This window comes from Lynx rufus, unplaced genomic scaffold, assembly GCF_022079265.1.
Source record: "Lynx rufus isolate CCGP_SWC_20201006 ecotype Redwood Valley unplaced genomic scaffold, mLynRuf1.p SCAF_29, whole genome shotgun sequence".
NCBI classification, from domain to species: Eukaryota; Metazoa; Chordata; class Mammalia; order Carnivora; family Felidae; genus Lynx; species Lynx rufus.
Genome location: NW_025814844.1, coordinates 3399175 through 3420516, shown reverse-complemented (window position 1 = coordinate 3420516; position 21342 = coordinate 3399175). Strand labels below are relative to the sequence as shown.

Here is a 21342-nt window from a genome sequence, read left to right as displayed (position 1 = left end):
AGATTTGTTGCTATGGGAAGATGGCAAATAGTGCCAATTTAATTAATTTAACAACTGGGATGCCTGGGACGGTAAACATTTCCAGTAGATGGGAATCCTTTTTATTTGCAGGGAGATCCTAACACACATAATAGACCTGACAGGCTCTACTTCCCTCTTCTCAGTCTTAAATCACAAACGGGCTTAGTCAAGCATACTTTCAACTTACTGCTTTGAACCATATGCAAATCCAGTACTTCGTAAGACATAATAAGAAACTGTATTTTGTGGGTGTTCTTGTTCTTTCTCTAACTTTCAGGCAGATTACTGTTTAGTAAAATAATTTCCATCAGGTCAAATGCTAATGTTTTAATTCTGGTGCTTTCCCAAGGACAACAAAACTTTAATGCAACATGAAAGAAAATAATAAACAGTTACTAGAATAGTTTTCATTATTTTTTTTCAATTGGCAAAAAAATTAAACATCCCCAATGCCAAATTAAGCCTTAACCTTAACAGATCTTGCGGAGATATTAAAGCTCCAAAATGTGAGGAGCATTTGGGGCTTTAACAGTGACTGAGAGCCCTCGGTCATTCCTCCACATGCCCAGAGCTCATTGTCACAGCCAGACATGGGACTCTAAAATCCTCTTGCTTCTCTGTGCCTCAATCTCACTCCAAAATTTAGGAAAGGGAAGCTAAATCTGAAAGAGTTTTAATAAAGATTACAATATGCTATAGGGAGAGATGAGCTTTTAGAACTTACTTTTGATGTATGTCACTAAAATTGCTGAGTTTGTGTTGAATATTCTGATTACATTTACCATCCAGAAGGGTCAGAGTTAGGGAGCACAGAAATTAGAGAACATAATGTATCCTCTGGTTACTGAGCCACAGAAAGAATGGGAAGTTATATTTTATATAGTATTCTTAATTAGCAAAAACTTTGTAAGTAGCAGATATTTGAAAATTATCCAAAATGACCATTGCTGTTTTGAGTTTTTAATAAATCAAAGGCAGATTTAAATTAAAATAGCACCTATTAAGTTTAATTACTCTTCTCTTTTTTCAGGTTCAATTTTAAAAGTCAAAGTGAACTGTTTGCCTACAGTGATATGTAGACATAGTATACAGATATCTCTGTCTGGGGAGTATTGATAATAAAAATAAAAATGTCAAACAAAAATAATACAAAAACAGGGAGGGGGACAAAACAGAAGAGACTCATAAATATGGAGAACAAACTGAGGGTTATAGGAGAGGTTGTGGGAAGGGGGATGGGCTAAATGGGTAAGGGGCATTAAGGATCTACTCCTGAAATCATTGTTGCACTATATGCTAACTAATTTGGATGTAAATTAAAAAAAAACAAAAAATAAAACAAGTTAAAAAAATGTATAAAAATGTCAGCAGATCTCCAGTAATAGCAGCAGTAAGAGTGACAGGAATTAAAATGCCATCCCTGCACCTGACCATGTACTGCCCAAAGGGCCAAGATCTAAAATGGAAAAAGAATAGAGATCTAGCCTCTATTTCATGACAAATAAGAAGAGAAAGGAATTTGTTGTATTTCATTTACATTCAGAGTCTCTTTTCCAAACCAAGATGAGTAATAAAGAATAACAAAGAAACCAGCTGCTGGTTCATTTGTCAAGGATATGTTTAGTAAATAAAGGACCTCACAGAGCCAGGACCCTATATGAAGCAGAACAGACCAGGCAGCTGCGAACACTAGTCAGCAGCACATGCTACTCTGGGGGCAGGGGAAGCTTGGGCATAGTTTGAGGGCTTTTTATTTCACTGGAGTTTGGAAAGTATTGGATTTTCTTTAAAAAATAATTCTGTATGAAAATCTAAAAAAATAATAAAATGCATACTTATTTAAAATATTTAAAATAACCGCATCAATAAAAGGAAAAATTAAAACTTCTAGGAGAAGTGGGTTGTCCTAAACACCATGCCACACTCTGACGAACACAATGCAGCTGTATGAAAGGTGTGGGGAAGAAGGTTCTTGGAGCCCAGGGCAGGCATGGGCTACAGGTGCACAGCCCCTCTGAGCTCAGGGCGGGGTGTGTGGGAAACGAGAAATGACATGGTTTCATGGGTTGTGGGGGAGTCCCCTGTGGCTATATGGCCTGGCAGGCGGTTGCTCTGCCAGCTGAATGAGGGAGCAAATGCCGATCCGATGGCAGGAAGGCCCTGGGAGGCAAGCACCCACAGGCTATCTGAGTGCCCCTGCACATGGAGAGGAGACGGCATTCTTCCTGCCGTATAACTGGGTCACTCACAGGTCCCTCTAATCCGATGCTGCATTTTGAGTTTGTTGTCCTTTCAAGGTCATTTTCCTCTCAACTGAGATCATGGTGTAATCTATGCATCCTACAAAAGACTGGAATCAACGATCAGAAGCAAAGTGCCCATCTAAGCTGTTAATTGTTCAGAGTGCAGTAGCTGAGGTATCACTGTCAAAGAGATAGAGTAAAATAATCCCCAGAACCAGCAGAAAGAGGCCAACCTTTGAGGATTTCCACCTGCTGGTAAAAGCTCTCTCACATAGATAATACATAGCCCCTGCTACCCCAAACATGGCTGCTTCAAAAGGATGAGAGCTGAGCAGAGAAGCTGTTTGTATGGTAGAAAAAAGTGGTCGGAAAGGCGTCCTTGGCCATACACTGGTTATCCTAGGAACCTGAACAACAGATAAGGGAAAAAGAAAATGGCAGGGGGAAAGAAAAGGAGAAAATAATGCTGAACATGAGTGACCTAAAAATAGTGGTTACAGAGCATGAAAGAAAAACAAAACAAAACAAAAACACCACAGAGGATGTTAACAGTAGATTCCACATGTGTGTGTCCACACCAACGTCTGCTTCCATATGTGCAAATTAGTAATCATACCATGAAGTCATTCCTAGGGAGTCTCAGAATTCACAAACCAGAGACTTAAGATGTTTCTAACTTAGTGGCCCCCTGAACAGGGCTCACCAGGAGGCAGGACAGAGGCAACCACCTCTGGGGGCAGTGGGGAGCATGCAGCACACTGGGGAAGGTACTGAAAGACAAGTCTCCTTTTACTCAGATGGGCCATCGTCCTCAATCATTTGACCAAGTGATGAAAAAAAAATTACATTTTAAACATCCTAAGGAAACAGAGGGAGATACAATAAAAATAAAAATGAATACCAACAAAGACATTTCTGCCATTTTCAGTGTAAGGATTATAAATACAAAAGGATTCCTTGTTTTAATATAGCTAAAGTTTAAATTAATGGTCATACTTTTAAAGTACTTACCAAGCTAGACAGCACTACCACAAGACAAGTGTGATTATGGATTTCTCAAGATAAGCTATTAATGAGACCAGTCACTACTCTGACTGGAGGTTACTTTGTCTCAGCTCACACCCAGAGGCCCTTCCCGTGAGCTGTGGTTCCCTATAGAACCTGAGCCATCCAGCGCTGACCGAAGTGCTTTCCCACTGCCTTTCACTGAGACTCTTCTCTGTGACTGCAGATAAATTTTGTCTTGCTCTCCTTGTCCATAAAAAACAACTCCCAGCCTGACCTACCACACACTAAGAGTTCCCCTTTGTCAGGAAATACACTTCTGGGTCCTTGATTTGGGCTGATGGTCTTTCTTCTATTAATTCTATGGTATTTCTTCTATTCCATTCAAAATTTCTCTTACTAGCTGAAATTCCTTTTAACTGATCTGATAGTTCTTCCACAGTGATAATTTTAAAATTTAACACCAACAATGGTGTCATATGATCACAAGGCCAGGTACACAGCTGAATGATAAACTGGCTTCTAAGAGAAAAGTTGGCTGAAGAGAAGAACCTCTTGATTATTGGACTTGTGATCTCTTATATACATTTAAGTTGTTCACATAAACAAAAGTCTTTGGACTTTAAAGTTTCAACCTGTCTGGTTAAGAGTTCTGTTTTTCTGCTGATAAACTACTGGTGAGACTATACTTAATCAATGTTTCAGTGATTATTTAAGAGTTAGAGGAATTCTATCAAGAACTGACACACAATCATTAGTTCCTTAATTGAACTTTTTAGGAACAGAGATGACTGATCATATTTCAGCGCTTGAAAGCTCTGTTCAAACTTGGTATCTTCATAAGAACCATACTATCTTCCTCTACTTTGAGGGAGGGAAATCAGTTATTGCTTTATTTGAACCCTTGATAATTCAAGACAGCCTAAAAATATGGACTGAAATATAGACAAGGCATATTCCAGTGCTTTTTATTCATGAATTTCTGAGAAAACATTAGATATTAGGTTGCTGGTAGAATTATTGATTGAAGCCTTCATCTCACCTGCAAATATTTCTTAAGTCAAGTGGACTACAAAAGAATCTTTGCAGACCTCTTTTAGTTAGAGGGTCTGTTACTTCTTTCTGGCAGTGCCCTATGTATTACTTCCATTGTCCTGGGAATCAAAGCCACTACACCAACCTGGAAGTCTCAGGAAAATAGCAAAATCATCATCCAGTGCAAATAGCAGCTTTGGCTCCAAGATCATAAAACATACTTGAAAACAATGTACAATGGCTTGTAATGGATCAAAATTCTCCCCTTATACTTCTGCCTCAATAAAATAGTGTACTTTAGTCTGACTTTGCTAACTTTTTGATGAGTCTTAACAATTTTTAAGTGGACTAATTCCCTTTGAAAAGAAGAAGGCATTTCTTTAATAATAATACATGCTTTCAACCATTGATAAGTCTTCTGGGGAAAAAAAACTACTTTAAATGAACAAGGAGTGGTCAAATTTCATTTAGGTTACTGTCAGAATTGGTTTTCTTTAGATATTAAAAACAAATAAAGCTATTTAAAGATCATTTTAACATTTGGAAGATTTTTTTCTCCTAATCGTTGTCTTAAGAAAGCTAATTATTCCAGGTCTCTAACTGATCCTTAAGTTACTACGCAGTTTTCCAGTTACTTACAAGAGATCGGGAGCTCTGCTTGGAGGGTGGCAAAAACTGTCTTACATTAGTGGGTGTTTCCTTTTCAATGGAATGTCGTCTCTGGGGTGGCTGCCGTCTCTCTGGCTGGGGTGTTGATGATATGGGCAAGAATTTCGGAGGCTCTAAAGAAATGAAATTAACCAAACTGAAATGAACTTTCTTACAAGTAAAAAGTCTTAGATTTTCAATTTCTGACAGAACACCCTTTGTCATTTGTCACAAACATTGCATTCAAAGATGAAATATTTGTTAGAGGGTTTTAGTAAGACTAGAAGTTCTAATGGGGATACTATGAGGACTGTTATAGAAAAATCTTTGCAAGATGAACTTTCCTACAGATATAGAAAGAAAAAAGAAAAATATTTGTATTTTTAATATTCATTCAAATATATCATAAACACAATTATAGTCTCAGATTTGTACATACAAATGCCTTCACATTACATACAACAAAATTTTACAGTCTCAGGCATGTAAAATACGTAAAAACATGTATTCTCCGTGTGTCCAAAAAAGGCTACCAAATCATACCAAAATTCTCAAGTGTACTGACCTTTTATATTCTTCTTTTTAAAGATAAAATATAAAAACTCTTCCTTTTTAAATATTTATCAAGACATTCTGTCCTTAGATTTAAATCAAGCTCTATTTAAATTTGAAAAAATAAATTCCAGTTTTGATAATATTGTGCCACTGCTCTCCTTCATCTAGTAATATTTTGGGACAGAGTTTAAAAGGAGAAGGTTTGAGGGGTGCCTTAGTATGTAGAGCACACAACTCTTGATCTCGGGGTTGTGAGTTCGGGCCTCATGTTGGGTGTAAAGATTACTTAAAAAATAAAATTTTCTAAAAAAAAAAGTTTATAAAAGGAGAATATTTTATGGTTTGAATGGTTCTGGATTTACATTCTGAAAACATAAGGAGAACATTAGAAATAAATTATATTACTTAAAGTTTTATTTAATACTTCCTCCTACTCTCTCTGAAAAGTAAGCCTGCTTCATTCAATGTAGCAGGTGAGGAAAGTGAAAGTCAACACCAAGTTAAATGTGATCCATCTATTTGGACTACCCCACCAACAGAAATCACTAAATAAAAATAACACGATTTCCATAATCAAGAAAGATACAGAAATCCATTATGTGATTTAATTGAATCTCTATAATATTTAATGGGCCTGGACAAACACCAAGTATAGATAATGACCAAGGTCAGCTCCTACTATTCTTGATACAATCTAAGTAAATCAAAATACTAATTAAAGAATTTTAATCACTAAAAACTCCACGTGTACAGGAAATCAGTAAGTTGTTTTTTTAAATTGCAGTAAAACATACATAAATTATATTTAGTGTGTCTTAACTATTTTTAACTGCACAGTTCAGTGGTATTAAATATTTACACTGTTGTGCAACCGTTATCTTCCATCTTGTAACAGTTAAGACCATAACTCTTCATCTTGTAAACTGAAACTCTACGACTTCCTATTCTCCACTACCTACAGCCCCTCACAACTACCATCCTACTTTCCATCTCTATGATTTTGACCGCTCTAAAAATCTCATATAAATGGAATTATACAGTATTTGCTTTTTTTGGAATTCCTTTTTTCCCTTAGCAAAATGTCCTAAAAGTTTGTCAGTATTGTAGCCTATTACAGAATTTCCCCCATTTTAAAAAATGTTTTATTTATTTTTGAGAGAGAGCGAGCAAGCAAGCAAGCGTCTGAGTGGGGGGAGGGGCTGAGAGAGGGAGACACACAATTTGAAGCAGGCTCCAGGTTCTGAGCTGTCAGCACAGAGTCCAATGTAGGGCTCAAACTCACAAACCGTGAGATCATGACCTGAGCTGAAGTTGGATATTTAACCGACTGAGCCACCCAGGTGCCCCAGAATTTTCCTCAATTTTAAGGCTGAGTAATATTTCATTGTGTGGATATTCCACATTTTGCCTAGCCATTCATCCACTGACGGACACTGGGGTTGCTTTCACATTTTAGCTATTGTGAATACTGCTATGAACATGGATGTACAAATATCTCTTTGAGATTCTGCTTTCAATTTTTTTTTTCTGTTTCGATTCTTTTGCTTATATAGTCAGAGGCAGAATTGTTGGATCATATGTAATTCTATTTTTAAGTTTCTGAGGAGTCACCATACTGTTTTCCACAACACCTGTACCATTTCACATTCCCAACAGTGCACATGGTTCCAATTTCTCTACATTCTTGCCAACACTTGTCTTCTGGTTTTTGTTTTGATAGCAGCCATTTTAATGGGTGGGAGGTGGCATCTCACTATAGTTTTGATTTGTATTTCCCTAATGATTAATGATGCTGAGAATCTTTTCATGCACTTGTTGGTCATTAGTGTATCCTCTTTGGAGAAATGTCCATTTGAGTCCTTTGCCTATTTTTTAATTAGGTTCTCTTTTCTGTTGTTGAGTTTCAAGACTTTCTCTATATATTCTGAATATTAATCCTTTATTAGAGATATGATCTGCAAATATTTTCTCCTATCCTGCATGCTGCCCTTTTATTTAATTGATAATGTCTTTTTATGCATAAAAGTTTTTTAAATTTCATAAATTCCAGTTTGTCTATTTTTACAAATAGACAATTTTTTTGTCTATTTTTACAAATAGACAATTTTTTGTCTATCCTTGGGGTCATAGCCAAGAAACCATTGCCAAATCCAATGTCATGAAGTTTTTGTCCTATGTTTTCTTCTAAGAGTTTTATTATTTTAGGTCTTACATTTAGGTTCTTAATCCATTTTGAGTTAATCTTTGTATATGGTGTTAGGTGAGGGTATCACTTCCTTTTTGCATGTGGATATACAGTTCTCCCAGGACCATTTGCTGAAAGACTTCCCATTGAGTTGTCTTGGCACACTTGTCAAAAATCTTTTGATCATATAGGTGAGGCTTTATTCTGGGCTCTCTATTCTATTTTGTTGATTTATATGTCTGCCTTTATGCTAATACCTCATTGCGTTGATTACTATAGTTTCTAGGTTTTTTCTTCAAAATATGAAATTTATTGTCAAATTGGTTTCCATACAACACCCAGTGATCATCCCAAAAGGTGCCCTCCTCAATACCCATCACCCACCCTCCCCTCCCTCCCACCCCCCATCAACCCTTAATTTGTTCTCAGTTTTTAAGAGTGTCTTATGCTTTAAGAGTCTCCCACTCTAACCTCTTTTTTTTCTTTCCTTCCCCTCCCCCATGGGTTTCTGTTAAGTTTCTCAGGATCCACCTAAGAGTGAAAACATATGGTATCTGTCTTTCTCTGTATGGCTTATTTCACTTAGCATAACACTCTCCAGTTCCATCCATGTTGCTACAAAGGGCCATATTTCATTCTTTCTCATTGCCACGTAGTACTCCATTGTGTACAGAAACCACAATTTCTTTATCCATTCATCAGTTGATGGACATTTAGGGTCTTTTCATAATTTGGCTGTTGTTGAGAGTGCTGCTATAAACATTGGGGTACAAGTGCCCTTATGCATCAGTACTCCTGTATCCCTTGGGTAAATTCCTAACAGTGCTATTGCTGGGTCATAGGGTTGGTCTATTTTTAATTTTTTGAGGAACCTCCACACTGTTTTCCAGAGTGGCTGCACCAATTTGCATTCCCACCAACAGTGCAAGAGGGTTCCCGTTTCTCCACATCCTCTCCAGCATCTATAGTCTCCTGATTTGTTCATTTTGGCCACTCTGACTGGCGTGAGGTGATATCTGAGTGTGGTTTTGATGTGTATTTCCCTGATGAGGAGCAACGTTGAGCATCTTTTTATGTGCCTGTTGGCCATCTGGATGTCTTCTTTAGAGAAGTGTCTATTCATGTTTTCTGCCCATTTCTTCACTGGGTTATTTGTTTTTCGGGTGTGGAGTTTGGTGAGCTCTTTATAGATTTTGGATACGAGCCCTTTGTCCGATATGTCATTTGCAAATATCTTTTCCCATTCCGTTGGTTGCCTTTTAGTTTTGTTGGTTGTTTCCTTTGCTGTGCAGAAGCTTTTCATCTTCATAAGGTCCCAGTAGTTCATTTTTGCTTTTAATTCCCTTGCCTTTGGGGATGTGTCAAGTAAGAAATTGCTACGGCTGAGGTCAGAGAGGTCTTTTCCTGCTTTCTCCTCTAGGGTTTGATGGTTTCCTGTCTCACATTCAGGTCCTTTATCATTTTGAGTTTATTTTTGTGAATGGTGTGAGAAAGTGGTCTAGTTTCAATCTTCTGCATGTTGCTGTCCAGTTCTCCCTGCACCATTTGTTAAAGAGACTTGTCTTTTTTCCATTGGATGACCTTTCCTGCTTTGTCAAAGGTTAGTTGGCCATATGTTTGTGGGTCTAGTTCTGGGGTTTCTATTCTATTCCATTGGTCTATGTGTCTGTTTTTGTGCCAATACCATGTTGTCTTGATGATTACAGCTTTGTAGTAGAGGCTAAAGTCTGGGATTGTGATGCCTCCTGCTTTGGTCTTCTTCAAAATTACTTTGGCTATTCGGGGCCTTTTGTGGTTCCATATGAATTTTAGGATTGCTTGTTTTAGTTTCGAGAAGAATGCTGGTGCAATTTTGATTGGGATTGCATTGAATGTGTAGATAGCTTTGGGTAGTATTGACATTTTGACAATATTTATTCTTCCAATCCATGAGCACGGAATGTTTTTCCATTTCCTTATATCTTCTTCAATTTCCTTCATAAGCTTTCTATAGTTTTCAGCATACAGATCTTTTACATCTTTAGTTAGGTTTATTCCTAGGTATTTTATGCTTCTTGGCGCAATTGTGAATGGGATCAGTTTCTTTATTTGTCTTTCTGTTGCTTCATTACTAGTGTATAAGAATGTAACTGATTTCTGTACATTGATTTTGTATCCTGCAACTTTGCTGAATTCATGTATCAGTTCTAGCAGACTTTTGGTGGAGTCTATCGGATTTTCCATGTATAATATCATGTCATCTGCAAAAAGTGAAAGCTTAACTTCATCTTTGCCAATTTTGATGCCTTTGATTTCCTTTTGTTGTCTGATTGCTGATGCTAGAATTTCCAACACTATGTTAAACAACAGCGGTGACAGTGGACATCCCTGTCATGTTCCTGATCTCAGGGAAAAAGGTCTGAATTTTTCCCCGTTGAGGATGAGGTTAGCTGTGGGCTTTTCATAAACGGCTTTTATGATGTTTAAGTATGTTCCTTCTATCCCAACCTTCTGAAGGGTTTTTATTAAGAAACGTTGCTGAATTTTGTCAAAGACCTTTTCTGCATTGACTGACAGGATCATATGGTTCTTATCTTTTCTTTAATGTGATGTATCACGTTGATTGATTTGCATATGTTGAACCAGCCGTGCATCCCAGGGAATGAATCCCACTTGATCATGGTGAATAATTCTTTTTATATGCTGTTGAATTCGATTTGTTAGTATCTTATTGAGAATTTTTGCATCCATATTCATCAGGGATATTGGCCTGGAGGTCTCTTTTTTTACTGGGTCTCTGGTTTAGAAATCAAAGTAATACTGGCTTCATAGAATGAGTCTGGAAGTTTTCCTTCCCTTTCTATTTCTTGGAATAGCTTGAGAAGGATAGGTATTATCTCTGCTTTAAACGTCTGGTAGAACTCCCCTGGGAAGCCATCTGGTCCTGGACTCTTATTTGTTGGGAGATTTTTGATGACTGATTCAATTTCTTCGCTGGTTATGGGTCTGTTCAAGCTTTCTATTTCCTCCTGATTGAGTTTTGGAAGCATGTGGGTGTTTAGGAATTTGTCCATTTCTTCCAGGTTGTCCAGTTTGTTGGCATATAATTTTTCATAGTATTCCCTGATAATTGCTTGTATCTCTGAGGGATTGGTTGTAATAATTCCATTTTCATTCATGATTTTATCTATTTGGGTCATCTCCCTTTTATTTTTGAGAAGCTTGGCTAGAGGTTTATCAATTTTGTTTATTTTTTCAAAAAACCAACTCTTGGTTTCATTGATCTGCTCTACAGTGTTTTTAGATTCTATATTGTTTATTTCTGCTCTGATCTTTATTATTTCTCTTTTTCTGCTGGGTTTAGGCTGTCTTTGATGTTCTGCTTCTATTTCCTTTAGGTGTGCTGTTAGATTTTGTATTTGGGATTTTTCTTGTTTCTTGAGATAGGCCTGGATTGCGATGTATTTTCCTCTCAGGACTGCCTTCGCTGCATCCCAAAGCATTTGGATTGTTGTATTTTCATTTTTGTTTGTTTCCATATATTTTTTAATTTCTTCTCTAATTGCCTGGTTGACCCACTCATTCTTCAGTAGGTGTTCTTTAACCTCCATGCTTTTGGAGGTTTTCCAGACGTTTTCCTGTGGTTGATTTCAAGCTTCATAGCATTGTGGTCTGAAAGTATGCATGGTATGATTTCAATTCTTGTATACTTATGAAGGGCTGTTTTATGACCCATTATGTGATCTATCTTGGAGAATGTTCCATGTTTGGAACATTTCCAAGAAGAAAGTATATTCTGTTGCTTGGAGATGCAGAGTTCTAAATGTATCTGTCAAGTCCATCTGATCCAATGTATCATTCAGGGCCCTTGTTTCTTTATTGACCGTGTGTCTAGATGATCTATCCATTTCTGTAAGTGGAGTGTTAAAGTCCCCTGCAATTACCACATTCTTATCAATAAGGTTGCTTATGTTTGTGAGTAATTGTTTTATATATTTGGGGGCTCCAGTATTCGGCGCATAGACATTTATAATTGTTAGCTCTTCCTGATGGATAGACCCTGTAATTATTATATAATGCCCTTCTTCATCTCTTGTTACAGCCTTTAATTTAAAATCTCATTTGTCTGATGTTAAGTATAGCTACTCCACCTTTCTTTTGACCTCTAGTGGCATGATAAATAGTTCTCCATCCCCTCACTTTCAATCTGAAGGTGCCCTCAGGTCTAAAATGAGTCTCTTGTAGACAGCAAATAGATGGGTCTTATTTTTTTATCCATTCTGATACCCTATGTCTTTTGGTTGGCGCATTTAGTCCATTTACATTCAGTGTTATTATAGAAAGATATGGGTTTAGAGTCATTGTGATGTCCGTAGGTTTCATGCTTGTAGCGATGTCTCTGGTAGTTTGTCTCACAGGATCCCCCTTAGGATCTCTTGTAGGGCTGGTTTAGTGGTGACAAATTCCTTCAGTTTTTGTTTGTTTGGGAAGACCTTTATCTCTCCTTCTATTCTAAATGACAGACTTGCTGGATAAAGGATTCTCAGCTGCATATTTTTTTCTGTTCATCACATTGAAGATCTCCTGCCATTCCTTTCTGGCCTGCCAAGTTTCAGAAGAGAGATCGGTCACGAGTCTTATAAGTCTCCCTTTATATGTTAGAGCACGTTTATCTCTAACTGCTTTCAGAATTTTCTCTTTATCCTTGTATTTTGCCAGTTTCACTATGATATGTCGTGCAGACGATCGATTCAAGTTACGTCTGAAGGGAGTTCTCTGTGCCTCTTGGATTTCAATGCCTTTTTCCTTCCCCAGATCAGGGAAGTCCTCAGCTATTATTTCTTCAAGTACACCTTCAGCACCTTTCCCTCTCTCTTCCTCCTCTGGAATACCAATTATGCGTATATTATTTCTCTTTAGTGGATCACTTAGTTCTCTAATTTTCCCCTCATACTCCTGGATTTTTTTATCTCTCTTTTTCTCAGCTTCTTCTTTTTCCATAACTTTATCTTCTAGTTCACCTATTCTCTCCTCTGCCTCTTCAATCTGAGCCGTGGTTGTCTCCATTTTATTTTGCAGCTCATTGATAGCATTTTTAGCTCCTCCTGGTTGTTCCTTAGTCCCTTGATCTCTGTAGCAATAGATTCTCTGCTGTCCTTTATACTGCTTTCAAGCCCAGCGATTAATTTTATGACTATTATTCTAAATTCACTTTCTTTTATATTGTTTACATCGTTTTTGATCAGTTTGTTAGCTGTTGTTATTTCCTGGACGTTTTTTTGAGGGGAATTCTTCTGTTTGTCATTTTGGATAGTACCTGGAGTGGTTCAGAACTGCCGGGCACTTCCCCTGTGCTGTCTTGAATAACTTGCGTTGGTGGGCAGGGCCACAGTCAGACCTGATGTCTGCCCCAGCCCACTGCTGGGGCCACAGTCAGACTGGTGTGTGCCTTCACTTCCCCTCTCTTAGGGGCAGGATTCCCTGTGGAGTGGCGTGGCCTGTCTGGGCTACATGCACACTGCCAGACTTGTGGTGCTGGGGATCTGGCATATTAGCTGGGGTGGATCGGCAAGGTGCACGGGGGTGGGAGGGGCAGGCTCAGCTCACTTTTCCTTGGGAGATCCGCCTCGAGAGGGGCCCTGCAGCACCGGGAGGGAGTCAGACCCGTGGGAGGCATGGATCCGCAGAAGCACAGCGTTGGGTGTTTGCGCGGTGCAATGAAGTTCCCTGGCAGGAACTGGTTCCCTTTGGGATTTTGGCTGGGGGAGGGGCCAGGGAGATGGCACTGGCGAGCGCCTTTGTTCCCCGCCAAGCTGAGCTCTGTCGTCCGGGGCTCAACAACTCTCCTTCCCATTGTCCTCCAGCCCTCCTGTTCTCTGAGCAGAGCAGATGTCAAGTCCCACTTGCTGTCCGAACACACTCCCTCCAGCCCCTCCGCTTTTGCCAGTCAGACTTGGGGGCTCTACTTGGCTGGTGGGCCGCCCCTCCAACCCGGCTCCCTCCCGCCAGTCCATGCAGCACACACCGCCTCCCCGCCCTTCCTACCCTCTTCCGTGGGCCTCTCGTCTGCGCTTGGCTCTGGAGACTCCATTCTGCTAGTCTTCTGGCAGTTTTCTGGGTTATTTAGGCAGGTGTACGTGGAATCTAAGTGATCAGCAGGATGTGCGGTGAGCCCAGCGTCCTCCTACGCCGCCATCTTCCCTGGATCTAGTGTGTAGTAAGTTTTGAAATCAGGAAGTATGAGTTCTTTTTCAAAGTTGTTTTGGCTATTTGGGTCCTCTGAGATTCCATATGAATATTAGAATGGGTGGTCTTCTCTTTCTGCAAAAATGTCATTGGCATTTTGATAGAGATTGCACTGAATCTGTAGATAACTTTGGTCAGTATAAACATTTTAAGAATATTAAGTCTTCCAATCCATGAACACAGGATATGTTTCCATTTATTTATGTCTTCTTTAATTTCTTTCAGCAATGCTTTTAGTGAGCAAGTCTTTCACTTCCTTGTTTGATTCCTAAGTATTTTATTCTTTTTGATATTCTTTTATAAATGGAATTGCTTTTGTCATTTCCTTTTCAGATTATTTATTGCTTGTGTATAGAAATGGAACTGATTTTTTAAAATGTTTACTTATTTTTGAGACAGAGAGACAGTGTGATAGGGGAGGGGCAGAGAGTGAGGGAGACACAGAATCTGAAGCAGACTCTAGGCTCTGAGCTGTTAGCAGAGAGCCCGACACAGGGCTCAAACTCATGAGCTGTGAGATCAGGAACTGAGCCACCCAGGTGCCCCAAAATGCAACTGATTTTTGTGTGCCGACTTTATATTTTGCTACTTTACTGAATTATTTATTCTAACAATATTTTTGTGTTTGGAATCTTTCAGAGTTTTTTTACATGTGAGATCGTATCATCTGCAAAGAGGTAAGTTTACTTTTTTTCCTTATTTCCTTTCCTTTATTTCCTAGCCAAACTGTGCTCACTAACACTTCCAGGACTATGTTGAACAGAAGTGATGAAAGCTGGCACCCTTGCCTTGTTTCTGTTTATCAGAGGAAATTTTTTCAGTCTTTCACCACTGAGTATGATGTTTAAAGTGAATTTTTCATATATGGCTTTTATTACATTAAGGTAGTTTCCTTTTTTTCAATTAAAAATTTTTTACTTTAAGTTTAGAGAGTGCAAGCAGGGGAGAAGGGCAGAGGGCACAGAGAGAGAGAGAGAGAGAGAGAGAGAGAGAGAGAGAGAAAATCCCAAGAAGGCTCCACATTCAGCATGGAGTCCAACACAGAGCTCAATCCCACAACCCTAGGATTGTGACCTGAACCAAAATCAAGAGTTGGATGCTCAACCGACAGCCATCCAGGTGCCTCAAGGTAGTTTCTTTCTATTCCTAGTTTGTGTAAAGTGTTTTTACCCTGAAAGGGTGTTCAATTTTGTCAAATGCTTTTTCTGCATTGATTGAAATAATCCTGTGGTTGTTTTCCTGTTAATGTGGCATATTACACTACTCAATTTTTATATGTTGAACCATCCTTGCAGTCAGGAATAAATCCTGCTTGGTCAGGGTATGTAATCCTTTTACTATAATGCTGAATTCTGTTTGTTAGTATTTTTATTTATTTATTTTTAAAAATTTAAAAATATACAATTTATTGTCAAATTGGCTTACATACAACACACAGTGCTCATCCCAGCAAGTGCCCTCCTCAATGCCCATCACCCATTTTCCCCTCTCCCCCCACATCCACCCTCAGTTAGTTCTCCGTATTTAAGAGTCTCTTGTGGTTTGCCTCTCTCCCTGTTTATAATTATTTTTCCCCTTCCCTTCCCCCATAGACTTCTGTTAAGTTTCTCAAGATCCACACATGAGTGAAAACACATGATATCTGTCCTTCTCTGACTAACCTATTTCACTCAGCATAATACCTTGCAGTTCCATCCACGTTGCTGCAAAGGGCATGATTTCATTCTTTCTCATTGCCAAGTAGTATTCCATTGTATATATAAACCACATCTTCTTTATCCATTCATCAGCTGATGGACATTTAGGCTCTTTCCATAATTTGGCTACTGTTGAAAGTGCCGCTATAAACATTGGGGTACACGTGCCCCTATGCATTAGCACTCCTAGTAGTGCTATTGCTGGGTCATAGAGTAGTTCTATTTTTAATTTTTGAGGAAATTCCGCACTGTTTTCCAAAGTGGCTGTACCAGTCTGCATTCCCACCAACAGTGCAAGAGGGTTCCCATTTCTCCATATCCTCGCCAGCATCTATAGTTTCCTGATTTGTTCATTTTAGCCACTCTGACCGGTGTGAGGTGGTATCTCAGTGTGGCTTTGATTTGTATTTCCCTGATGATGAGTGACGTTTCGTGATGAGCATCGTTTCATGTGTCTGCTGCCCATCTGGATGTTTTCTTTGGAAAAGTGTCTATTCATGTCTTCTGCCCATTTCTTCACTGGATTATTTGTTTTTTGGGTGTGGGGTTTGGTAAGTTCTTTATAGATTTTGGATACCAGCCCTTTATCTGATAGATCATTTGCAAATATCTTTTCCCATTCCATTGGCTGCCTTTAGTTTTGTTGTTTCCTTTGCAGTGCAGAAGCCTTTTATCTTGATGAGGTCCCAATAGTTCATTTTTACATTTTTTTTTAAATTTTTTTTTTTAACGTTTATTTATTTTTGAGACAGAGAGAGACACAGCATGAACGGGGGAGGGGCAGGGAGAGAGGGAGACACAGAATCGGAAGCAGGCTCCAGGCTCTGAGCCATCACCCCAGAGCCCGACGCGGGGCTCGAACTCGCGGACCGTGAGATCGCGACCTGAGCTGAAGTCGGACGCTTAACCGACTGAGCCACCCAGGCGCCCCTCATTTTTACTTTTAATTCCCTTGCCTTTGGAGATGTGTTGAGTAAGAAATTGCTGCAGCTGAGGTCAAAGAGCCTGCTTTCTCCTCTAGGGTTCTGATGGTTTCCTGTCTCACATTCAGGTCTTTCACCATTTTGAGTTTATTTTTGTGTATTGTGTAAGAAAGTGGTCTAGATTCATTCTTCTGCATGTTCCTGTCCAGTTCTCCCAGCACCATTTGCTAAAGAGACTGTCTTTTCCATTGGATACTTTTTCTTGCTTTGTCAAAGATTAGTTGGCCATACATTTGTGGGTCCAATTTTGGGGTCTCTATTCTATTCCATTGGTCTATGTGTCTGTTTTTGTGCTACTGTGTTGATTACAGCTTTGTAGTAGAGGCTAAAGTCTGGGATTGTGATGCTTCCCGCTTTGGTTTTCTTCTTCAATATCACTTTGGTCATTTGGGGTCTTTTCTAGTTCCATACAAATTTTAGGATTGTTTGTTCTAGTTTTGAGAAGAATACCAGTGCAATTTTCACTGGGATTGCATTGAATGTGTAGATTGCTTTGGGGTAGTATTGACATTTTAACAATATTTATTCTTCCAATCCATGAGCATGGGATGTTTTTCCATTTCTTTGTGTCTTCTTCAGTTTCCCTCATAAGCTTTCCATAGTTTTCAGCATACAGATCTTTTACATCTTTGGTTAGGTTTATTCCTAGGTATTTTATGGTTCTTGGTGCAACTGTAAATGGAATCAGTTTCTTTATTTCTCTTTCTGTTGCTCCATTACTGGTGCAACCAATTTCTGTACATTGATTTTGTACCCTGCAACTTTGCTAAATTCATGTATCAGTTCTAGGAGTCTTTCGGTGGAGTCTTATGGGTTTTCCATGCAGAGTATGTCGACTGTGAAAAGTGAAAGTTTGACTTCTTTGCCAATTTTGATGCCTTTGATTTCCTTTTGTTGTCTGACTGCTGATGCTATGACTTCCAACACTATGTTAAACAACAGCGGTGAGAGTGGACATCCCTGTCATGTTCCTGATCTCAGGAAAGCTCTCAGTTTTTCCCCATTAAGGATGATATTAGCTGTGGGCTTTTTATATATGGCTTTATGATGTGTAAGTATGTTTTTCTATCCCGACTTTCTCGAGGGTTTTTATTAAGAAAGGATGTTGTATTGTGACATATGCTTTCTCTGCATCTGTTCACAGGATCATATGGTTCTTATCCTTTCTTTTATTAATGTAATGTATCACACTGATTGATTTGCAAATATTCAACCAGGCCTGCAGCCCAGGAATGAATCCCACTTGATCATGGTGAATAATTCTTTTTACATGCTGTTGAATTTGATTTGCTAGTATCTTGTTGGGAATTTTTGCATCCATGTTCATCAGGGATACTGGCCTATAGTTCTTTTTTGTGGGGTCTCTGTCTGGTTTGGGAATCAAGGTAATGCTGGTTTCATAGAATGAGTCCAGAAGTTTTCCATCCATTTCTATTTTTTGGAAGAGCTTGAGAAGGATAGGTATTAACTCTGCTTTAAATAGCTGGTAGAATTCCCCAGGGAATTATTTATTTTTGAGAGAGAGAGGGAGACACAGTGTGAGTGGGGGAGGGGCAGACAGAGAGAGAGACACACACACAGAATTGAAGCAGGCTCCAAGCTTTGAGCCATCAGCACAGAGCCTGACGTGGGGCTTGAAATCATGGGCTGCGAGATCATGACCAGATCTCATGACCAGATCTCAACCAACTGAACCACCCAGGCACCCATTTGTTAGTAAAAGATCTTTAAAAAAAAAAGTCAGTATTTGTAAAGGGTACTGATCTATAGTTTTCTGTCCTTATAGTGTCTTTGTTTGGCTTCAGTATCAGGGTAATGCGGTCTCACAGAATGACTTTTAGGAAACGTTCCCTTCTCTTCAATTTTTTGGAAATGTTTGAGAAGAATTGGTAGTTTTGGGTTTTTGTTTTGTTTTTTAAGGCATCAAATTCCAGCCTCTTCTTTGTTGGGAGAGTTTCTGATTGCTAACTCACTATCCTTACTAGTAATCTGAATGATTTTGTTTCTTTCTGATTTAGTCTTGCTAGATTTGGCATTTCTAGGAATTTGTCCATTTCACCAAGACTATACAATTAAAAAAAATTTTTTTTAACCTTTATTTATTTTTGAGACAGAGAGAGACAGAGCATGAATGGGGGAGGGTCAGAGAGAGGGAGACACAGAATCTGAAACAGGCTCCAGGCTCTGAGCTGTCAGCACAGAGCCCCACACGGGGCTCGAACTCACAGACCGCGAGATCATGACCTGAGACGAAGTCGGCCGCTTAACCGACTCAGCCACACAGGCGCCCCAAGACTATACAATTTGATGGTAAGTGTTCATGATACTCTCTCATAACTCTTTTTATTTCTGTAGAATCAGAAGTAATGGTTCCTCTTTTCATTTCTCATGTTAGTATTTTGAGTCTTTTTTCTTAGGCCATCTTGTTAATGGTTTGTCAACTGTGTTGATATTTTTGAAGAATCAATTTTTGGTTTCACGGATTTTCTCCATTGTTTTTCTATTCTCTATTTCATTTATTTCTGCTCTAATCTTTATTATTTCCTTTCTTCTGCTAACTTTGTGTTTAGTTTGTTCTTCTTTTTCTAGTTCCTTAAGTTGTAAAGTTAGGTTGTTGGTTCACTCATTCATTCGTTCCTTCCTTTCTTTTTAAAACCACAAACTAATCATTGAAATGTGTTTATCACAATGTTTCACCTTAGCAGTGTTTTTACTGTGTCCTATATGTTGTATTTTTATTTTCATTTGTAAGTATTTTCTAATCTCTCTGGTGACCTCTTCTTTGTCCCACTGATTTTTAAAAAGTGTACTGTTTAATTTCTATAATTTTGTGAATTTTTCAGTTTTCTTTCTGTTACTGATTTCTAACTTTATCCCATTATGGCCAGAGAAGATCCTTTGTATATGATACCTATCTTGTAAAATCTATTGAGACTTCACTTGTAGTTTCACATATGGTCTATTCTTGAAAACGTTCCATGTGCCCTGAAGAAGAATGTGTGTTTATTGTTGGGTGGAGTATTCTGTATATGTCTTTCAGATCTAGTTGGTTTATTGGGCTGCTCAAGTCCTCTATTTCCCTATCTTCTGTCTGGTTATTCTATCCATTATTGTGAGAGGGGTCTCCAACTATTATTGAGAACTGTCTATTTCTCTTTCACTTCTGTCAGTTTTTACTTTATATATTTTGATGGTCCGTCATTAGGTGCATAAATGTTAATAACTGTTCTTTCCTCTTACTGCATTGAGCCTTTTATTACTACACAGTCTCCTTCCTTGTCTCTTGTAACTTATTTTTAATTTAAAGTCTATATTGTCTAATGTCAGTATAGTTACTCCAGCTTCCTTTTGGTTACCATTTGCGTGGAATATCTTTTCTATACTGTCACTTTCAATCTGTTTATGTCTTTGAATCTCAAAGGAGTCTTTTCTAGTCTGCATATAGTTGAATCATGTGTTTTTATCCTTTCTGCCAATCTCTAGCTTTTGATTAGAGAGTTTAATTCATTTACATTTAAACTAATTACTGATCAGGATGGACTTCTGTCATTTGTTTTCTATATGCCTTCCAGCTCATTTCCTTCATTCTTGTTCTTCATGTGAAATTGTTTTTTTAATAACGAAACATTTAAATTCCTTTCCCATTTTCTTTTGTATATATTCTGTAGCTATTTTCTTTGTGGTTACCATGGAAACTACATTTAACAGTCTAAAATTATAACATTCTGATTTGGATGTATAGCAGCTTAATTTCTATACCACACAAAACTCTGCTCCCATACAGCTCTGTCCTCCATCCCTCTTGGTTGTTGATGTCACAAAATTACATTTGTATACACTGCCTTCCCCCAAATAGAGACTAATAATTCTTTTTAAATGCATTAGTCTCTCAAATTACATAGAAAACAAAAAGTGCAGTTATAAACCAGTGTTACAATAATACTAGCTTTTATAATTGCCTATGTATTTGACCAAGACCTTTATTTCTCCTATGGCTTCGAATTATTACCTAGTGTCCTTCTATTTCAGCCTGTAAGACCTCTGAGCCTTTAATGTAGGGAGGGTCTAGTGGTTATGCACTCCCTCAGCTTTTGTTTATCTGGGAATATCTTTATTACTCTCTCACTTTGAACTATAGTTTTGCTGAATAGAAGATTGTTGCTTGACTTTTTTTTTTTCTTTAAGCACTCTGAATATACAGAGTTCTCCAACTATCTGGAAGGAGAGCATTCCTATGAAACCTTTTGTAACCTGAAATGGCAAAAACCAAAGAAGCAACTGAAACATCTTGTAGAAGTGAAAATCCTCTTTGGATTTCTCTCAGTTAGCTAAAACAAATATTAATGTTGATCTTTCAAAAAAAGTGAAGTGGTGTAAAGCAAACTTTCAGACTGTGGGTGACAGTGGGTGAAAAAGCTGTTATTGGTCCACTGTCTTCAGGCCTCCAAAGTTTCTGATGAGAAATATGCTGAAAATTTCATTGAGGATCCCTTGTCTCTAGTGACTCACTTCTCTCTTGTTGCTCTGTCTTTGGCTTTTGAAAGTTGGGTTATAATGTGTCCTGCTGTGGGTCTCTTTGAGTTCATTTTAGTGGAGCTTCTTGGATGTTTATATTCATGTCTTTCATCAAATTTGGGAAGTCTCAGAAATTATTTCTGCAATTATTCTTTCTGCCCCTCTCTCTCCTCTCCTTCGGGGACTCCCACCATCCATTTGTTGGTCTGGTTGATGGTGTCCGACAGATC

General features: G+C 38.4%; 1 protein-coding gene across 1 annotated transcript in view; it reads right to left on the bottom strand.

Annotated features, from left to right (window-relative positions):
* SPIRE1 (spire type actin nucleation factor 1) overlaps positions 1-21342 on the bottom strand; it is a 208478-nt gene that overhangs the window by 8299 nt on the left and 178837 nt on the right. The window contains exon 11 of the mRNA XM_047090345.1: positions 4944-5086. Coding sequence (XP_046946301.1) covers positions 4944-5086 — 143 coding nt within the window. The remainder of the gene's footprint in view (positions 1-4943; positions 5087-21342) is intronic.